Source organism: Erpetoichthys calabaricus, chromosome 1 (genome assembly GCF_900747795.2).
Source record: "Erpetoichthys calabaricus chromosome 1, fErpCal1.3, whole genome shotgun sequence".
NCBI classification, from domain to species: Eukaryota; Metazoa; Chordata; class Cladistia; order Polypteriformes; family Polypteridae; genus Erpetoichthys; species Erpetoichthys calabaricus.
The window spans coordinates 261,557,487-261,574,791 of record NC_041394.2 but is presented as its reverse complement, the minus strand read 5'-3'; the positions used below and the strand labels follow the sequence as shown (position 1 = coordinate 261,574,791).

Here is a 17,305-nt window from a genome sequence, read left to right as displayed (position 1 = left end):
TGTGCTGATGTGCTTGAAACCTAGACTCCTAGGTCTGGTTAGAAAGGAGTCCTTCATTTCACCCAGGAAAGTCAGAGTCAGGAGTTGAATAGGACAACACTGACCTGGAAACTGAGAAAGGAAGCTCCGTTATTGTAAACGATTTATCGAAGAGCCTGTAAAAGGTTATTTTTTGTATAATAAAAATAGCTTATTTGAAACTGGGACTGTTGTGAAGTTTTGTCTGAGTTTGGGGATCTGAGACTCTGACTACCACAGACACAATATTACACAAAACAATTACGGATTCACATAAAAGGTTTTTATTTGCCATCAACACTTTTCTAATTAAACGCCAGCCAAAATATTCAAAACATATTCTCTTTCTTCTATCTCCATTTGAGTGTTACCCACTGCCTCCCGAGTCTAACTCCCTGAGCTGAGGATGTGGGATTCTTTTAAACTGGACCCAGGAATGCTCCTGGTATTAGATGGAAACCAGGTTAGTCCTCCCCCTTGCAACACCCAAAGACCCCAACAGGGTTGTACTTCTGGACTCCAAGTCCCATGCCACCCTGCAGGTGTCCCAGCTGGGTTTAGTGTGGATGAACACTCCATCCTCACAGGTGGCGCAGTGGTAGTGCTGCTGCTTTGCAGTAAGGAGACTGTGGAAGATTGTGGGTTTGCTTCCCGGTTCCTCCCTGTGTGGGTAGCGCTTTGAGTACTGAGAAAAGCGCTATATAAATGTAATGAATTATTATTATTTATTAACACTTTCAACCTATATGTGGGGGTATGTGCTGCTTCCAACACTCACATTCGACCAGTTCACTTATCACCCTTCTGTCAGTGCCAGGGTGAAGAATGTAAGGCATTCTGGCAAGGTCAAGTCTCAACTCCCGCCATTTTTACACTATGGCCTCCCATCTAGGCAAGAAATCATCCTCCATATATGCATACACACACACCCACACATGTATGTGTATATTAGAAATGCAAATTTGCCCCATTTGTTTAATTAATAACCATTATTTATTAAAACAAGCATCTTGCTTAACAATTGAAAAGATAATGCAAGGATACATTTCTCATAAAAGACTTTATGTATGCATTGTGTGTCAGAGTTTGCTTTAAAGTTTAGTGAAATTGTGTTACAAACTATCTCTTTTCAGTACTGAAGACATTTTCTTCATTTTTTTTCAGTACTAGGAGTACACCGATGTGCGCGGGAATCAGTCACGTGAGCAGACTATAAACTGTCATGACTCCCACACATTTCAGCACAGGACTTAGCTGTGTGCGCGCACACATACACACACACACACACACAAAATAAAACAAATTATAGTTTGCTGGAAGCACAGGATGTGCCAGTAAGCCACACAGTGTTCCCAAAAAGTGACAGGAGGATGAAGCAGGAAAGCTGCTTGTGGTGTGTGAACCCTTTCAGCACTGCTTGTGCACCAGCAGAAGAAAGTTAAAGCAGTAGCCCTGTGAATGAACTAAAAAAAAAGCCCTTAAGGGAGCAAAAAAAAACCAAAAACTGTAAAGCAGAAAACATATGAGTAACAAACTCACTGATACTAAAAGGCATTATAATGAAGAAGGCAGCTAGCTCCACTTAAAAAAAAAAAAAAAAAAAAAAAAAAAAAACACTGACAGCATAACTGCTGCTTTTATTATTTGGGAATGATCACTGACACATCAGTAATTAGCATGTGTGTGCTTGACACACTTGGGCACCAGTCACTGTAAGACTGCAGTGGTGATGTCTCAGAAGTATCTGATAGGCAGATAAGACGGTAGGAATGTCAGCAAAACCATGCTAAGAAAACATAGATTACCCAGCTGACACAGATCTACACATATGTGTAAGGGCGGATCATCTTCTTGTCAGATTAAAGTAGATAGTAGTCCTATCATACTGAAGTGGTTGCCACACAACATGCATATGCATGTTTCTGTCGTTCCTCAAATCCACATTCAATACAGACACACAAAAATGATTGTCTGCATTGCATTGTCTTTGCACAGAAGTGTTCATCCACATACAAGGAAAATATGAATTGCGTTTCATGCTGGCAACTCATGGTTAAGCTAAATGTAAAGTTAGAATTAGACAGAGACTTGCAATGTACTTAAGAAATACGCTATCGAGATCCAGTTCACTGGGGTGAGTAAATCAGCAGGCACTGCATTTCATTCATTATAATTAAACACAAATGTAAATCAGAGTATACTTGGCAACATTATTTGGTTTAAACTGTTAATGGAAGGTAATGTGGTAAATCATTAACATCCCTAGTATATTAAATAACAGATAACATGTAAATTCTTCACTGGCTTGGCATGAGTGAGTGTGATAGTCGTGTCCTGCAACAGATGGTTGTGCCTCGTCCAGGGTAGGTGCGGTTAATGTTGGCAGGGTAGGCTCTGTTTAGGAAATATCTGGATGAATAACTACATTTTAAAAATAATATTACATATTCAGATTTGTAAATTGTTGGCACCCTGCCCGGGATTGGTTCCTGCCTTGTGCCCTGTGTTGGCTGGGATTGGCTCCAGCAGACCCCTGCGGATGGATGGATGGATTTGTAAATTGCAGCCAATTATGGGCTAGTCTTTTGAAATCCGTATTAATAAGGAGGTAAGTTGAGTAGTGTGGCTGTGTTTTTCATATTGTCCTCATGCTCAATTATCTTCTCCTTCTATGGTGAAGTGAATTGTTTCCAGAATGACAATTTTTTTTTCCATGCACCCTAGCAGATATGCAGTACTAGTTTACTTATTCCTCCATTAAGTTTATACAGCACTCTGCCCAAGGAAATAAGTTCAGGCAGCTTGCCAGATTAAACTGAACCTAAAGCATGTAACAGTCTTGAATCTGTTATTAGGTGCTAGTGCTCAGAAAGTAAACATTTGAATTTGTTTAAAGAAATATATATTCGTATTTATTTAGTATCTCTCGTTCTGAGCATTATTAAAAAGACATTTTAAAGTAATTCAGAGAAATGTTGAAAAAAATGCATGTCAATGTGCTGAATTCCTAAAGAACTGAAGTAATAAGGTTATACATGCAATTGTTTTAAAAGTGCACTGTCACATTTTGTTGACAAAATTGCAGACATACTGTGCTGTCAGTTTATTTGTGACATACCCTTTTGTGAGACTTGCAATCGATGCATCTAACTACCACAATAAACCATTTTTTCTGGTGTTCTTTTTCTGCAACCCAGAACTGAATTAAATGGGATCAGTAATGGATGACTGGAAAGCTGAATGATTTTCTTTTTATGTGAATCAATACCAGGCCTGTAAATATGGAAACTATTCTGATTTAAATTTTTAAGAGTAATTCATCATCTTATGATGCAAAGAAATGTCTTGTCCAACCACCTTCTAACCTGCTTATTTTCATCATCTAAGCAATGTGCAGATGCTATCTAAAAGGCATGTTAGGTTATAGTGGACACCAGGGGACTCTCCAGCTCCCCAAACACCCAGCACAAGCAGACTCAGACACAAGTTAAAAGCATAAAGTGAAAAGTTTCTTTTATTGTGGAAAGCTCTTCCTTATCAAGCATTTCCCAACAACACAGCGAACATAGTACAATAACGCACAAGCACAGGCACAATTCTTTGTCTTCTTTCTCTCTGTCACTACCTCCTCCACTCCTCCTCGCAAGCGTTATCCACCTCCCTTCTGACTCTGACTCATCCATGTGAGACAGGCAGTTTTTTTATTTAATCCCCATGAGTACTGCCAGTGACATTACTCTGCAGCTCCGAAGCAGTTAGAGCCCTAAGGACTCCCAAATCCTGCAGCTCCCCCTGACAACCCCCATGGGACTCAAAAAGGCTGTCCACCTCTTCTGTGCTCACTTCCATCTAGCATCTCCCCCTGTCCTTCCACCTCAAGGGTGTCCCGACCAAGTAAGAACGTGTGCCATCCCTCACAGTTATATCGTAAAAACTGTTGAAATAAAATTAAGGGACGTTGTGCTCAGAATATATAAGGCACTAGTAAGAGCACATCTGGAGTATTGTGTGCATTTCTGGTCTCCATGCTACAAAAAGGACATAGCAGCACTTGAAGCTATGCAGAGGAAAGCAACCAAGTGCATCCTAGGACTTAAGGATATGTCTAACTCTGTGAGTACGAGAATTAAACCTATTTAGTCTTAAGGATAGGAGACAGCGCGCACACCTAATCCATATCCTCAAAATATCCAAAGGTACTGATAAAGTAAATCCACCAGGCTACTTTCAACTCAATGGTGAATCGGGGACTCAAGGGTGCCAATGGAAATTAGTGGGAAATGCATTTAGGACTGAAGCCAGAAAGCACTTCTTTATGCAAAGAGTTGTGCGAATTCAGAACAAGAAAACCAAGATATGTAGTTTAAGCAGAAACCTTGACAATCTTTAAGTCATGTCTAGATGAGATATTGGGACAGCTTATCTATTAGCTACACAAACAAGCTGGATGGATTGAATGGTCTCCTCTTGTTTGTTTCTTATGCTCTTATGTTCTTATGATTGTCCGTTTCTATATCGTGGAGCTGGTACCTGCCAAAGTAGCACTGGGCACAAATCAAGAACCAACTTGAAATAGAACACAGTATATTTACTCACACACTGGAATAATTTAAAGTTGCTAATTAATATGATCTGCATGTGTAATGTTGGGGAACACCATGGACTATCAAGAGAAAGGCTCTTGCCTAGTTATAAAAAGAGCTAGAATGTGAAACCAAGATTGCAGATCTGTGAAGCTGAAGTGCCACTGGCTATTTATATATTCAAAAAGTCCCACCTAAAGATGTGAATGTTCCATGTGCTATACAAAATAGTTTAAAGTAATTTGTTACACTTAAAAGGACAGTTGCAATTTTTATCAGATATCTCTTGTATTTCAGTGGTCTACTGTTTATATCATACTTGGTTTAATTATGTACTTTTTATAAAAAGGCAGTGTGATTCAAAAAATGAAAAATAATGTTTATTTAATGTTTCTAATGTTTTATGTCATATAAAAGTAATATTTTGTCCTGTAGTAACCCCATATAAAGGTCAGATATTGGAATATTTGTTACATTTAAATGACTGAAAATAATCTGGATTTTCTGTCTAAGCTTTATATTACATGACTGGCCTGTGTGAGAAGCAAACAACAGAAACCCTCAATCATGAGCCATATTTAGAAAGTAAGAAGTCATATATAAAGTGCTGTATGAAAGATAGATAAAAATAATTTTGTGTTACTTTTGTAGGCTCGCAGGAAGGAAGTGTTCATTCAAGAAAGATATGGACGTTTCAACCTCACCGATCCATTCCTGGCTCTTCAACGTGATTTTGAGGCCAGCACCGGAGAGAAAGACAGGAGGCCGATCTGCACAAGCCCCCTTGCCATCCTTGAAGCTGTCATGTCACACTGTAAAAGAATGCAGGAGCGAATGTCTGCCCAGCTCGCTGCTGCAGAAAGCAAGCAAAAAAAGGTGATTTTTTCCATCTTAAAATTTACTCTCCTGTTGTTTTTTTGGTTCATTTGTTTCATCTCAGTGGTTCTGCTGAATTGTTTCAGTTTAGTTTAAATGTTTCATGTTTTGATGGCATACATTAAAGTGTTTTTTTCTGGTACATTTTATGAATGCACATGAAATTTAATTCAAATATAAAATATATGATGCTTTTTTGTAGTTTTTTTTCTCACACTTTACTGGATATGTTATGTTATTTTGTATATGTTGACATAGTTTATTACCTTATTACCAAATAAGGTAAATGTTTGGATGGAATGTATGCTTGACTATGGGTAATGATTTCTGGCTTTTAATATTTTTTTCTAAAGTTTGAAATATGTCTGTACATTTTGCTCATATTTTCCTGGAGGTTTTGATTTTAGACTTGTTATTTTATTTTATGTTATATTTTTGATAATTTGTGAGACCATATTGCCATGATGTAATAACCCATTGCTAGGGGACATGTGTTGTGATGTGAGATTTTACATATAACTTGATGAATATTTTGTATGTCTTTATTTGTAATTTAGGCAAAGAAATGTAATTTAGTGTTTACCCCCTTCCCCCCCCCCCCTTCCCCTTAGGAATGGGTCTGTTTGAATTTTACGACAGGATTTGGGGGATGTGTTTTAAACCAGTTTGCCGAGTGTTTCTTTGCTAAAGTCATTTCTAACCCCGCAAGTAGGCTAAGGTGTACTTTAACATATGGTTTGGGGACTGGTGTTAAGATGTTGTATTCCCCCATTGGTCTGAGGTATGGCTGTTTGGAATTGGCTTGTGTCAGACGCTTTAAAGTATCATGATGTCCTATTGGCTGTATGGGTTGGACAGAGAATTTATAAATTTGCTTGTTCAACCACATTCTCTCTCTCTTGCTAACCTGTGATGATGTAGAAGTATCTCTCTCTTACTAACCAACATCTGAAAGAAGCATCTCTCTTGCTAACCTGTGATGATGAAGACAACACAATGAAGAGCACAGCTCAGCAGCCATTTTGAACAGACATGTGGCTGAAAGCTGAGCACCAATGATGCCTTAACTAGAGACATTTAAGTAACCACAAGTCTGTGTGCCGCCTGAACTACATATCACCATTTAATCAGGTTGTATGGTTGCCAATATTCAAATGTACTTTGCATTTTGTTATTTTTTCTGAATATTATCAATAATACATTATTTTATGTGTAACTTAACTTCTGCTTGTCTTTTTACTACATCTAATTACCTGAGGTTATAGATATAGAAGGGAAGGTGGGGATAAGTTATATACAATAATACCTTATAAACAGTGGTAAGTCTGTGAGATTAGGCATTCTAAGGCTACATATTAATAATACAATAGTGGAAAGTAGAGCAATATATATTACTCTACCGAGACAAAACAACATGGGTGTGAATTCATGGTGTGACAGTACTTCATTTGGTGCTTTGTGTCATTTTGCTGTCCAAGTTTGTGGATACACTCTTAAATACTTCTGCAAGTTGTAATGTTAGGAAATTAGACCATGAACTTTATTTTTTATAGCTTTGGCTCTGACACAAAATTTTCTTTTTGGTTACGAATCCCAACTAAGGTTTTGTTTTATAGAATGCTTGGTCTACATTGTACTATTCTAGTCCACCATTCTCCATCCTGTTACAGAATTCTGTGGCTCCATATACCATAAATTTACTATTATAATATTTTAAATTTCCAATTCTTAAATTTTTGTTTGTTAAACATGGTACAGTGGAACCTCGGGTCACGAACGTCTCGGACCACGTACAAATCGGGTTACGACCAAAAAGTTCGCCAAACTTTTGCATCTGTTCACAACCACACACTCGGGTGATGAACAAGCCAGTTTCCCTTCCGGTTCGTATGTGCTGATGATTTCCGCACATGTTCAGTCTCTCCCTGTGCATTTGCTGTGCAGCGAGAGAGTGCGAGAGAGAGAGAGCATGAGAGCGCCAGTGAGCGAGAGAGAGAAAGAGAGCGCGAGCGAGTGACAGAGAGAGTGTGAGAGTGCGAGCGATAGAGAGAGAGCACGAGAGAGAGCGTGAGTGAGAGAGAGCGTGAGCGAGTGACAGAGAGATAGTGTGAGAGCGCGAGCGATAGAGAGAGAGCGCGAGAGAGAGCGTGAGTGAGAGAGAGAGCGCGAGAGAGAGAGAGAGTGTGAGCGAGCGTATATATATATATATATATTAAAGGTGGTGATCAGCATGAGCGTAAGCGTGTGCAGAAGGAACTCTGAGTCCAGCTCAGGGCGATGAAGGAGCAGTACAGGAGAAAGTTGGAGTAGAAGTTGCAGAATAACAGCATGAAGGAAGTGTGGGATGGGATGAAGATCATCACTGGCTGCAGCTCGAAGCGGGGTGCCACCATCAAGAGAGATGTGGAGAGAGCAAACCAGATGAACAACTTTTTTAACAGGTTTGACCACCCTAACCCACTCTCACCTCGGAGTACTACACCCTCCACCCATCCTTCTGCTGATACCAGCATAGGAGAGAGTTTACCCCAACCCACAATTACAGCAGCCCAGGTAAGCAGAGAGCTGAGGAGACTTTGTGCCAGCAGGAGTATCGCCCCGACTGCTGAAGGCCTGTGCATTGGAGATGGGGAGTCCTCTACAGCGCATCTTCAACCTGAGCCTGGAACAGGGGAGAGTACCGAGGCTTTGGAAAACATCTTGCATCACCCCAGTCCCAAAGGTATCACATCCTAGTGAGCTGAATGACTTCCGGCCTGTCACTCTGACGTCGCATGTGATGAAGACCATGGAGCGGCTGCTGCTTCACCACCTGAGGCCACAGGTCCTTCACGCCCTCGACCCTCTGCAGTTCGCATATCAGGAGAAGGTGGGAGTGGAGGATGCCATCATCTACATGCTACACCGATCCCTCTCCCACTTGGACAGAGGCAGTGGTGCTGTAAGAAGTATGTTTCTGGACTTCTCAAGCGCCTTTAACACCATCCAACCTCTGCTCCTTAGGGACAAGCTGACAGAGATGGGAGTAGATTCATACCTGGTAGCATGGATTGTGGACTATCTTAAAGACAGACCTCAGTATGTGCGTCTCGGGAACTGCAGGTCTGACATTGTGGTCAGCAACACAGGAGCGCCGCAGGGGACTGTACTTTTTCCGGTCCTGTTCAGCCTATATACATTGGACTTCCAATACAACTCGGAGTCCTGCCACATGCAAAAGTTTGCTGACAACACTGCTATTGTGGGCTGCATCAGGAGTGGGAGTATAGGAACTTAATCAAGGACTTTGTTAAATGGTGCAACTCAAACCACCTACACCTGAACACCAGCAAAACCAAGGAGCTGGTGGTGGATTTTTGGAGGACCAGGCCCCTCATGAACCCCGTGATCATCAGAGGTGACTGTGTGCAGAGGGTGCAGACCTATAAATACCTGGGAGTGCAACTGGATAATAAATTGGACTGGACTGCCAATACTGATGCTTTGTGTAGGAAAGGACAGAGCCGACTATACTTCCTTAGAAGGCTGGCGTCCTTCAACATCTGCAATAAGATGCTACAGATGTTCTATCAGACGGTTGGGGCGAGCGCCCTCTTCTACACGGTGGTGTGCTGGGGAGGCAGCATAAAGAAGAGGGACGCTTCACGCCTGGACAAACTGGTGAGGAAGGCAGGCTCTATTGTAGGCATGGAGCTGGGCAGTTTGACATCTGTGGCAGAGCGACGGGCACTGAGCAGGCTCCTGTCAATCATGGAGAATCCACTGCATCCACTGAACAGTATCATCTCCAGACAGAGGAGCAGCTTCAGCGACATACTGCTGTCACTGTCCTGCTCCACTGACAGACTGAGGAGAGCGTTCCTCCCCCACACTATGCGACTCTTCAATACCACCCAGGGGAGTAAACGTTAACATTATTCAAAGTTATTGTCTGTCTGTATACCTGCATTGTTATCACTCTTTAATTTAATGTTTTCTTTATTAGTATGCTTCTGCTGGAGTATGTGAATTTCCCCTTGGGATTAATAAAGTATCTATCTATCTATCTATCTATCTATCTATCTATCTATCTATCTATCTATCTATCTATCTATCTATCTATCTATCTATCTATCTATCTATCTATCTATCTATCTATCTATCTATCTATATTTACATACAGCTCGTACAGTCTGGAATGGATTAATTGTATTTACATACAATCCTATGGGGGAAATTACTTCGGGTCCACTGTAGTTATATTTCCCAAAAAATACATGATATTTTTATTGACTTCCTTTATACTCCAGATGCTGGGCAGCAAGTTAACACAGTGGCCAGATCCTCACAGAGTCCTGGGTTCAGATACTCACCCTTGACGCAACCTCAGTGGAGTTTGCCCATTTCTCCTTCTTTCTGTTGGATTTCTCTCTGAGTATCCTATATTTTGCCCCACATTCCAAAAACAAAAGTGTGAAAGTATTTGGTGATTCCATATTAGCCATGTGAATCTGGTAATAATAATGAATTGGCCTTCTTTTTAGTATTGTAAAAAACAATTGGATGATTCATTCATAACAATATTATTAATTTATAATGATGTATTTAACACAGAGTAAATGTGTTTCATGTAGTAAAGATTCTGCCTAATTCAATTATTCAGTAGATCTCCTTGTTTGCAGGGCTTTGGATAATGTAGCATATTTAAAGTTACCTTTCCTGATATGACCTCTCTGACTGAATAGCTGTGGCCTGATGTAACAGGAAACTGTAATGTGAAACTGCCCACATTAGCAAAAAGAACTATGATATGCTTTTGTAGTAAAACTGATATATAAATATTATTATTATGAACTGGTTTCAGCACTTTTTCATAAAAACTGAAGCGCTTTACAATTTTCTGAGATGTACACTGTGTCCTTTTGCCCATTTACCTTGATTTGCTAGCCTCTGCAAGTGTAGATCCAGTTTTTATTAGAATATTTGTTTCTTTTTGTTGGGTTGCCAGTATTTCTTAAGTGATCTATCAATCAGTGCCATCTGCTGTCTGTGGGTGTTCCAGGGCCTCTGAGGTGCAAAAATGAAATCTTTTCTTTGGCCAGCCAATTAACATAGCCTTCAATTTGTTAATAGTGTATTAAATTATTTAAAATAACACGTAAGAGAGATTTTTGTGCTTGTTTACCAATATGATGTTGCAGTCTTTCTAATTAGCTCTTGATCTCCTCAATATCATTGTGGCTTCCCTAATATCCTCAAGTTTCTCCCATAAATAAAGCAGATTCATCATAATTATTTCAATTAAATAATAACTATGTACCCAAGGTCACAGATGGAAATTACAGAGAAGGACATTTAAGACCGAAGCCAGCAGTTTTTTCACATTAAAGTCTTGGGAATGTGGAACAAACACAGAGACATGTAATTGAAGCAAACACCCTGACAAAAGGTCTGCATGAGATATTAGAAAAGCTTAGGTCTTAGGTATGATGGATTCTCCTCTCTCCTCTCATTTGTTAAAATGCTTGTGTTCTAGGTATGGAGAAAGGTTGGATATGCAAGCTTGCCCTTATGTCTTCTGTAAACTTTAAAAATATAACTATTGCCTTAAAATTATTGTTCTTGCAATAAATGAGCTACATTGATCATTTTATTCTCATTATTGTTCTTGTTATCTTTTTGTGTATATTTTTATCAAACTCTGTGATATTGATAGTTTCACCTTAAAGTTTAATGTTCATTACTTTGTAATCATTTAACACACATTTTGTGATAAAAAAGTAATTACACCATGAAGCTATAGTAAACATTTTATGAGAACTGGGAGACAAACATGACCATGTACACCCAAAAAAGAAGGTTCACTAGGCTCCCAGTAACTGAATAATGCCCTGTGGTTCTTCTCAATGTGAGAGAATGACTGGGAAACCCTCAGCCAGGCAAAGGATACCAGAGTACAAGTCAGATCATGCACTGGTCTGCTTTTAGGAAATCCAGTCCCAGAATTTCATTTATTTGGTAAAGCTGCAATCCATACTTCCTTTAATGCTATTTGTCATGTTGTGTTATAATAGAGAATTTGTCAAAACTTTGAAGTCTTCTCCCCATTCATAATGCTCAAATACTCTGAGGTTGGTTCCCAGGAAATCCTGCCTCGAAGTGGTCACAGTTCAGTCTTCTAAACAGGGCAGCACTATTCCTGGCCCCATTCAGCTCACCAGGACATGTATCATGCCATGGGGCATTCAGCATGGTCTGAAATGGGTTCATTCAATTAAATTCAATCATATTCAGTTTATTTTTATGTAGTTCTCTTTACTGAATGCAGTCTTAGAGTGCATACACATACTATAATGCAGTAACAGCACTTATCAAACCATACAACATTTTTGTACATAAACACACAGCAGACTAATAACTAACATAAACAAATCACAGCAGTATAAATTCCTGTTAACACTAGAATCCCTGAAGCCTACGAAAAAGGTCATAATGCTGGGCCTCCTTAAATTCCTTCACACCTCTTCACCAGCGTCTTTGTTTTGCAAATGTGTCAATCAGCACAGGCAGCAGGCAGCCTGCTCACTCTTCCCCCATTGTGGCAGCTGAAGTCAAGTCAAACGCTGAAGTCTCTTTATCTGGGGGTTAGGTGTCAGGAATAATATAGGGTAAATAATATATCATTATTTGGAATACATACATTTCATGTGTGTTCCGTATCTATGCGATTGCGATTGATAAATGAGTTTCTGTTTTTACATATTGACAGCAGCATGTAAATTGAATAATTTCTTTTTCTTTGATTACATTCTTGAATAAAGCTGCACTTGTTTTGTTATACTTTTTGTGAAAGTATTTATTTGGACTTCAGTCTTCATACATTATACACTTCACGTCAACATTTTATCAATTATTACTATAACATGACAAAAGTTTCTGTTTTGTTATATGTTCAGCATTTTTTGCCTCACATTTCCTGTCATCATACATTTAGCCAGATCGTTGTAGACACAGAAAATGCATGAAATGTGTATATTCCAATTAACGATATATTACTTACCCTATAAAATTCCAGGCACCTCACACCCAAATAAACAGACTTGAGCTCTGAGTTCTCAGCTGTGTTGATAGTGAATGTGATAGCAGGCTGCTTGCTGCCTGTGCTGATTAACACATTTGCAAAGCTGAAATGCTGATTAAGAGGTATGAAGGAATTTAAGGTGGCCCAGCATTACAACTTTTTTCGTATGATTCAGTGATTCTAGTGTTAACATCTATATAAATAAAAATGTAAATGTTCGTTTGTTCAAAATCTTAAATCTCCGAAAGTTCTTCACCAATTGCTTTGAAATTTTGACACAACGTTGCATTCGAATACGCGCGTGTTTTTATATACCTATATAATATAGATTCACACCTGTGACAGGTAAAAACATGCTTTTTTTGAAAAACAGCGCCATCTGGTGGACGTAAAAGCAACACATGCTATACTAAATAATTTGTTACGATTCCATTTCAATGTTTCCGATTTACGATCCATTTACGATTTCCAAATTTCCAATTTTACGATTCCATTTCAATGTTTCCGATTGCATTGTTAAGCGCACATAAATGTGGAATACTGTAACTCCGTTAAATCGATCAAAGGCAGCGACATGGCAGTTTTTGGCGTGCAATCAGAAAGAAGTGATAGGAATGCAGTCATATATATCGATGAAATCGCACAGTATCAGGCTGGAAGATACATAAGCAGCAATGAAGCTGTATGGCGAATTCTTTCATTTCCCATACATGAACGAAGTCCAGCTGTTGTTCACTTAGCAGTACATCTAGAAAATGGACAACGTGTTTATTTCACAGCTGCAAATGTGCAACAAATAGTCCTGAATCCACCGGCTACAACGTTAACTGCTTCCTTCATGTTATGTCAAAATGATGCGTTTGCGAAAACACTGCTGTATTCGGAAGTGCCTACGTATTACACATGGAATACGAGTAGAAAATCATTTGAACGATGCAAACAAGGAGAGCGAGTCAACGGACAACCTGGCATATTCAAAGAAACTACGATAGGCAGACTGTACACCGTGCATCCCAATCAAGATGAATGCTTCTTTCTTCGCATGCTGTTGGTAAATGTGCCCGGTCCAACGTCTTTCCAGTGATTGAGAATTGTCAACAGCATTACACATGCCACTTTCCGCAGTGCATGTCAAGCTCTGAATTTATTGGAGAACGACCGACACTGGAATGTATGCATTAATGACGCGTGCAACATGGCACATCCAAATCAAATTCGTGCATTGTTTGCAATCATATTGACCGCCTGCTCTCCTTCATCTCCAACAGAGTTATGGGAGAAATATAGATCGCACATGTCTGAAGATATTTTCCGTTGAATACGCAAGGAAAATTCAAATATGAACATGGATTTCACAGCAGAAAACTACAACGAAGCGTTGATAATGATTGAAGATTTGTGCTTAGAAATCGCAAACAAAGTTCTCAATCAATTGGGAATGCCATCACCGAATCGATCTGCTGCTGTTTCATTCGATGTAGAATTGCGTCGTGAACAAAGTTACAACACAGGTGATCTTTTGTCGTATGTGCAATCAAATATTCCTAAGCTAACGCTTGAGCAAAAAGGCATTTACGATCAAATAATGCAAACTGTCAATAACGGAGTTGGAGAAATCTTCTTAGATGCGCCAGGAGGAACTGGTAAAACTTTCCTAATTAGATTGATTCTGGCAGCAATTCGATCCCAAAATGGCATAGCCTTAGCTCTTGCAGCCAAGAACAAAGACAACGGATATGCCATTTCAATTTAAAAGATTGCAATTCCCAATTCGATTGGCGTTCGCAATCACCATCAACAAAGCTCAGGGCCAATCTTTAGAATTGTGCGGTTTAGATCTAGACACGGATTGCTTCTCACGTGGACAATTATATGTTGCGTGTTCTAGAGTCGGCAAACCAGACAATCTCTATATCTGCACAGACAATGGAACAACAAAAAATATTGTATACCCACAAGCATTGTGAAATGAAACATATTAGAAACGTGCGTTCTCTTTTCTTTCATTTCCATTTAAGCAGACTGAGCCACAGCAACGCGTGGCCGGGTACAGCTAGTTATATATAAGATACGTCCAGTTGACAATGAATGTGAGCTTTCATGGCTCCCAAGGACAGAAGTAAGGCCAGCACTGTCATGCCTGCATTGCTTCCACATCTCTCCTCTGTGGAGTTGTTATTGACTGTTGAGTAATTATCACTTTTTTGGCATTTCTGCACCTGGTTTACACATTGTTTATTAATTTTACAGTTGTGGCAATGATGTTAATGTGGCGTCTTCTTAGAATGTTTTCTGCACCGAATGTTTATATGTTGTTTTGTTTTCAGATAGCAGCAGTCATATTGTTTCTAGGGACACTGTGCCCATTGCCTTGTGATCAAATGTCCTTGGGATGCCTGACATCATGACTCCAGAGCTATATAAGAACCTGTGTGGTTCTAGCTATTATCCCAGTTTTTGTTCCTAGTTTAAAACTAAAAAGAAAAATCTTTTTTTAGCATTAGTCAGGGGTCATCAACCAAGTTAGCGGGTTTTCTGGACATTATGGGGTTTTTTTGCTCCTTTTTTAACTACAGTTATTTCTGACATTCAAATCCTGATGGTGCCTTTTGTGTTTCATCTCTTAGTTAATCCAGCTGCTTTATAAAAATTTCCTCTGAAGACATTAATGCTGTGGGTATTCAAAACAAATGATTGATCATTGCCTACATATTGGAAGTCATGACCATTGCAAGTATTCTTATTGTTGTAGATCACCCTTAGCCTCCTGACATTTGGCTATTCTTGTTTAAAGTGACCATGGACCCTCACAAACAAGCCATACTCGTGCTGATGAAAAACTGCTATAGTGAATGAGTATGGCAGTGAATGTCCTCCACTGGGATCTGCTCCACCCTATGTGTTTTGGCTATTGCATATCACATGATGGCTTACGCAGTAAACCTGACCTACTCACCTTTGAGGGTGGAATCTCTGTTACCAAGTCTTCATGCACTGATCAGAATTTGGAAATTGGAGAACCCATCTATTTCTTTGAAACCTTGCTTATCTTCCATTCAACTCTTCTCTTCACTTACACACATTCAGCCTGAGACATAGGAGCTTTACAGGAACCAACCATGGTCACTTTATGAAACATACACCTGTAGTGGGAACTCCATCTCCCCTTCCCACAACGGTAGATGACAAGATTGAATCTTCACACAACACTCCTCTATAAAACGACTCAGTCTCAATGCACCAAAAGCATCAGTGGCATATACCACACTGCATAAAATGATTGTGTGTCCAATTGCTGCATTGTGAAAATTATGACCAGCTGTCGGTTAAGGAACTAAGTCACCCAGTAGCCTGTGGGGGTCTTAGTGCAGGTGTGCTGCTGTAACAGGGATGCCTGCAATGTGCCTTTCTTTAAAGGGTTTATGTTATGAAACTGCCTACTGAGAGTATTTTGTCCCCTTGGGGATGCCATAAAAAAGGGGGCATGATCTACTTTTCCCAGGGGCACACATAACGGAGTTTGTATTTGTGAAGTAACTGGCAATAAACCCAGAGTATTCTCCATACCAGTCTGCTCTGCTTCATTACTTTATTAATGACCAGCATCTAAGCCAACACACAGAAGCTCAGTTACACTGTCAACATGCATTTTGCTTATAGCTTAGGAAAAAAAAGAGAAAAAACGATTAAGGTTAGAGTTAAACAGTTAAAAAAAAAGACATTTTTGGGAACTTCCATTCCTGAACACTTTGAATCATTCATTTTTCAATCATTTTGAATTTGATTGGTTGGTCAAACATTCTCTATTGCAGCAAAGACAGTAGAGGGAACCATCCTTGCTCCACATAATGATATTATGCTGGTTTTCAGCTTATGTATATAAAAACTGTATGCATTGTGGCAATTATAAAAAAAATATTGAGTAGAAATGGGTACATCCTAGCATTTCATTATTTTGAAATGTATTAACCATGTAAACTTTTAAAAATATAAAGGTTATGTTGTGTACATTATGACATGCAAATAAATAAATAAATAAATATCCACCCACAACACAGTCATGCTTGGCATTTTCCTTAGACTAATTTCCATAAAAAAAGCAAGCCTGCACATCTTAATTTTCAGTTTTGACACGAGGAGTCCCTTTGAAATCATTTATGTATGTCTGATGAAGCGGTGTGTTTCTAAAGCTGAAAAAGAGTTGCCAGAATGAGTCACTGCAGGGCTTATTACTGGAGTGGGAGGTGGAGATACTGTACAGTGGGTTTCTGATTAAACTGTATCGTCTTTCTCTTCCATGTAGTTCTAAAAATAACAAATTCATTTAGGTTTGTGAAAATTGAATTGTACAAACCAATACCTGCTGAAAATGATTTGATTCTGTGCAACTTTATATTGTTATTGGCTTGATATATGATTTTTAATTGTAGTAGGCTCTGTAGTTCTGAACATGTAACAGCATTATGCAATTATCAGCCTACAAACTCAGAAAGAAAAGCTATTGCTTGGGGGAATGAAATGTCTTTTAATTTAAAGAATCCAGTGTTGATTACATAAATATAGTGTATCTGTATGTTATACGAAGCCCAATGGCTTACAGTGTATCTCCGCTGTTTGCTGCTAGCCTTGCTGATATGCCTGCAGCATAAAATACCAGAAAGATTTCTGAGCAGAGATGGAAAAAAATCCAAGCATTAGTCATAGCAGGTTGTTGCATCTTCTGACCTAGAGAAGCAGAAGTGTGGGAATTAAGTGCCTGTTTTTAGTT

General features: G+C 39.3%; 1 protein-coding gene across 1 annotated transcript in view; it reads left to right on the top strand.

Moving 5' to 3' along the window:
• The window catches only part of cttnbp2 (cortactin binding protein 2), a 252,003-nt gene that overhangs the window by 125,692 nt on the left and 109,006 nt on the right, over nucleotides 1-17,305 (top strand). Inside the window, exon 3 of the mRNA XM_028814622.2 lies at nucleotides 5,253-5,477. Coding sequence (XP_028670455.2) covers nucleotides 5,253-5,477 — 225 coding nt within the window. The remainder of the gene's footprint in view (nucleotides 1-5,252; nucleotides 5,478-17,305) is intronic.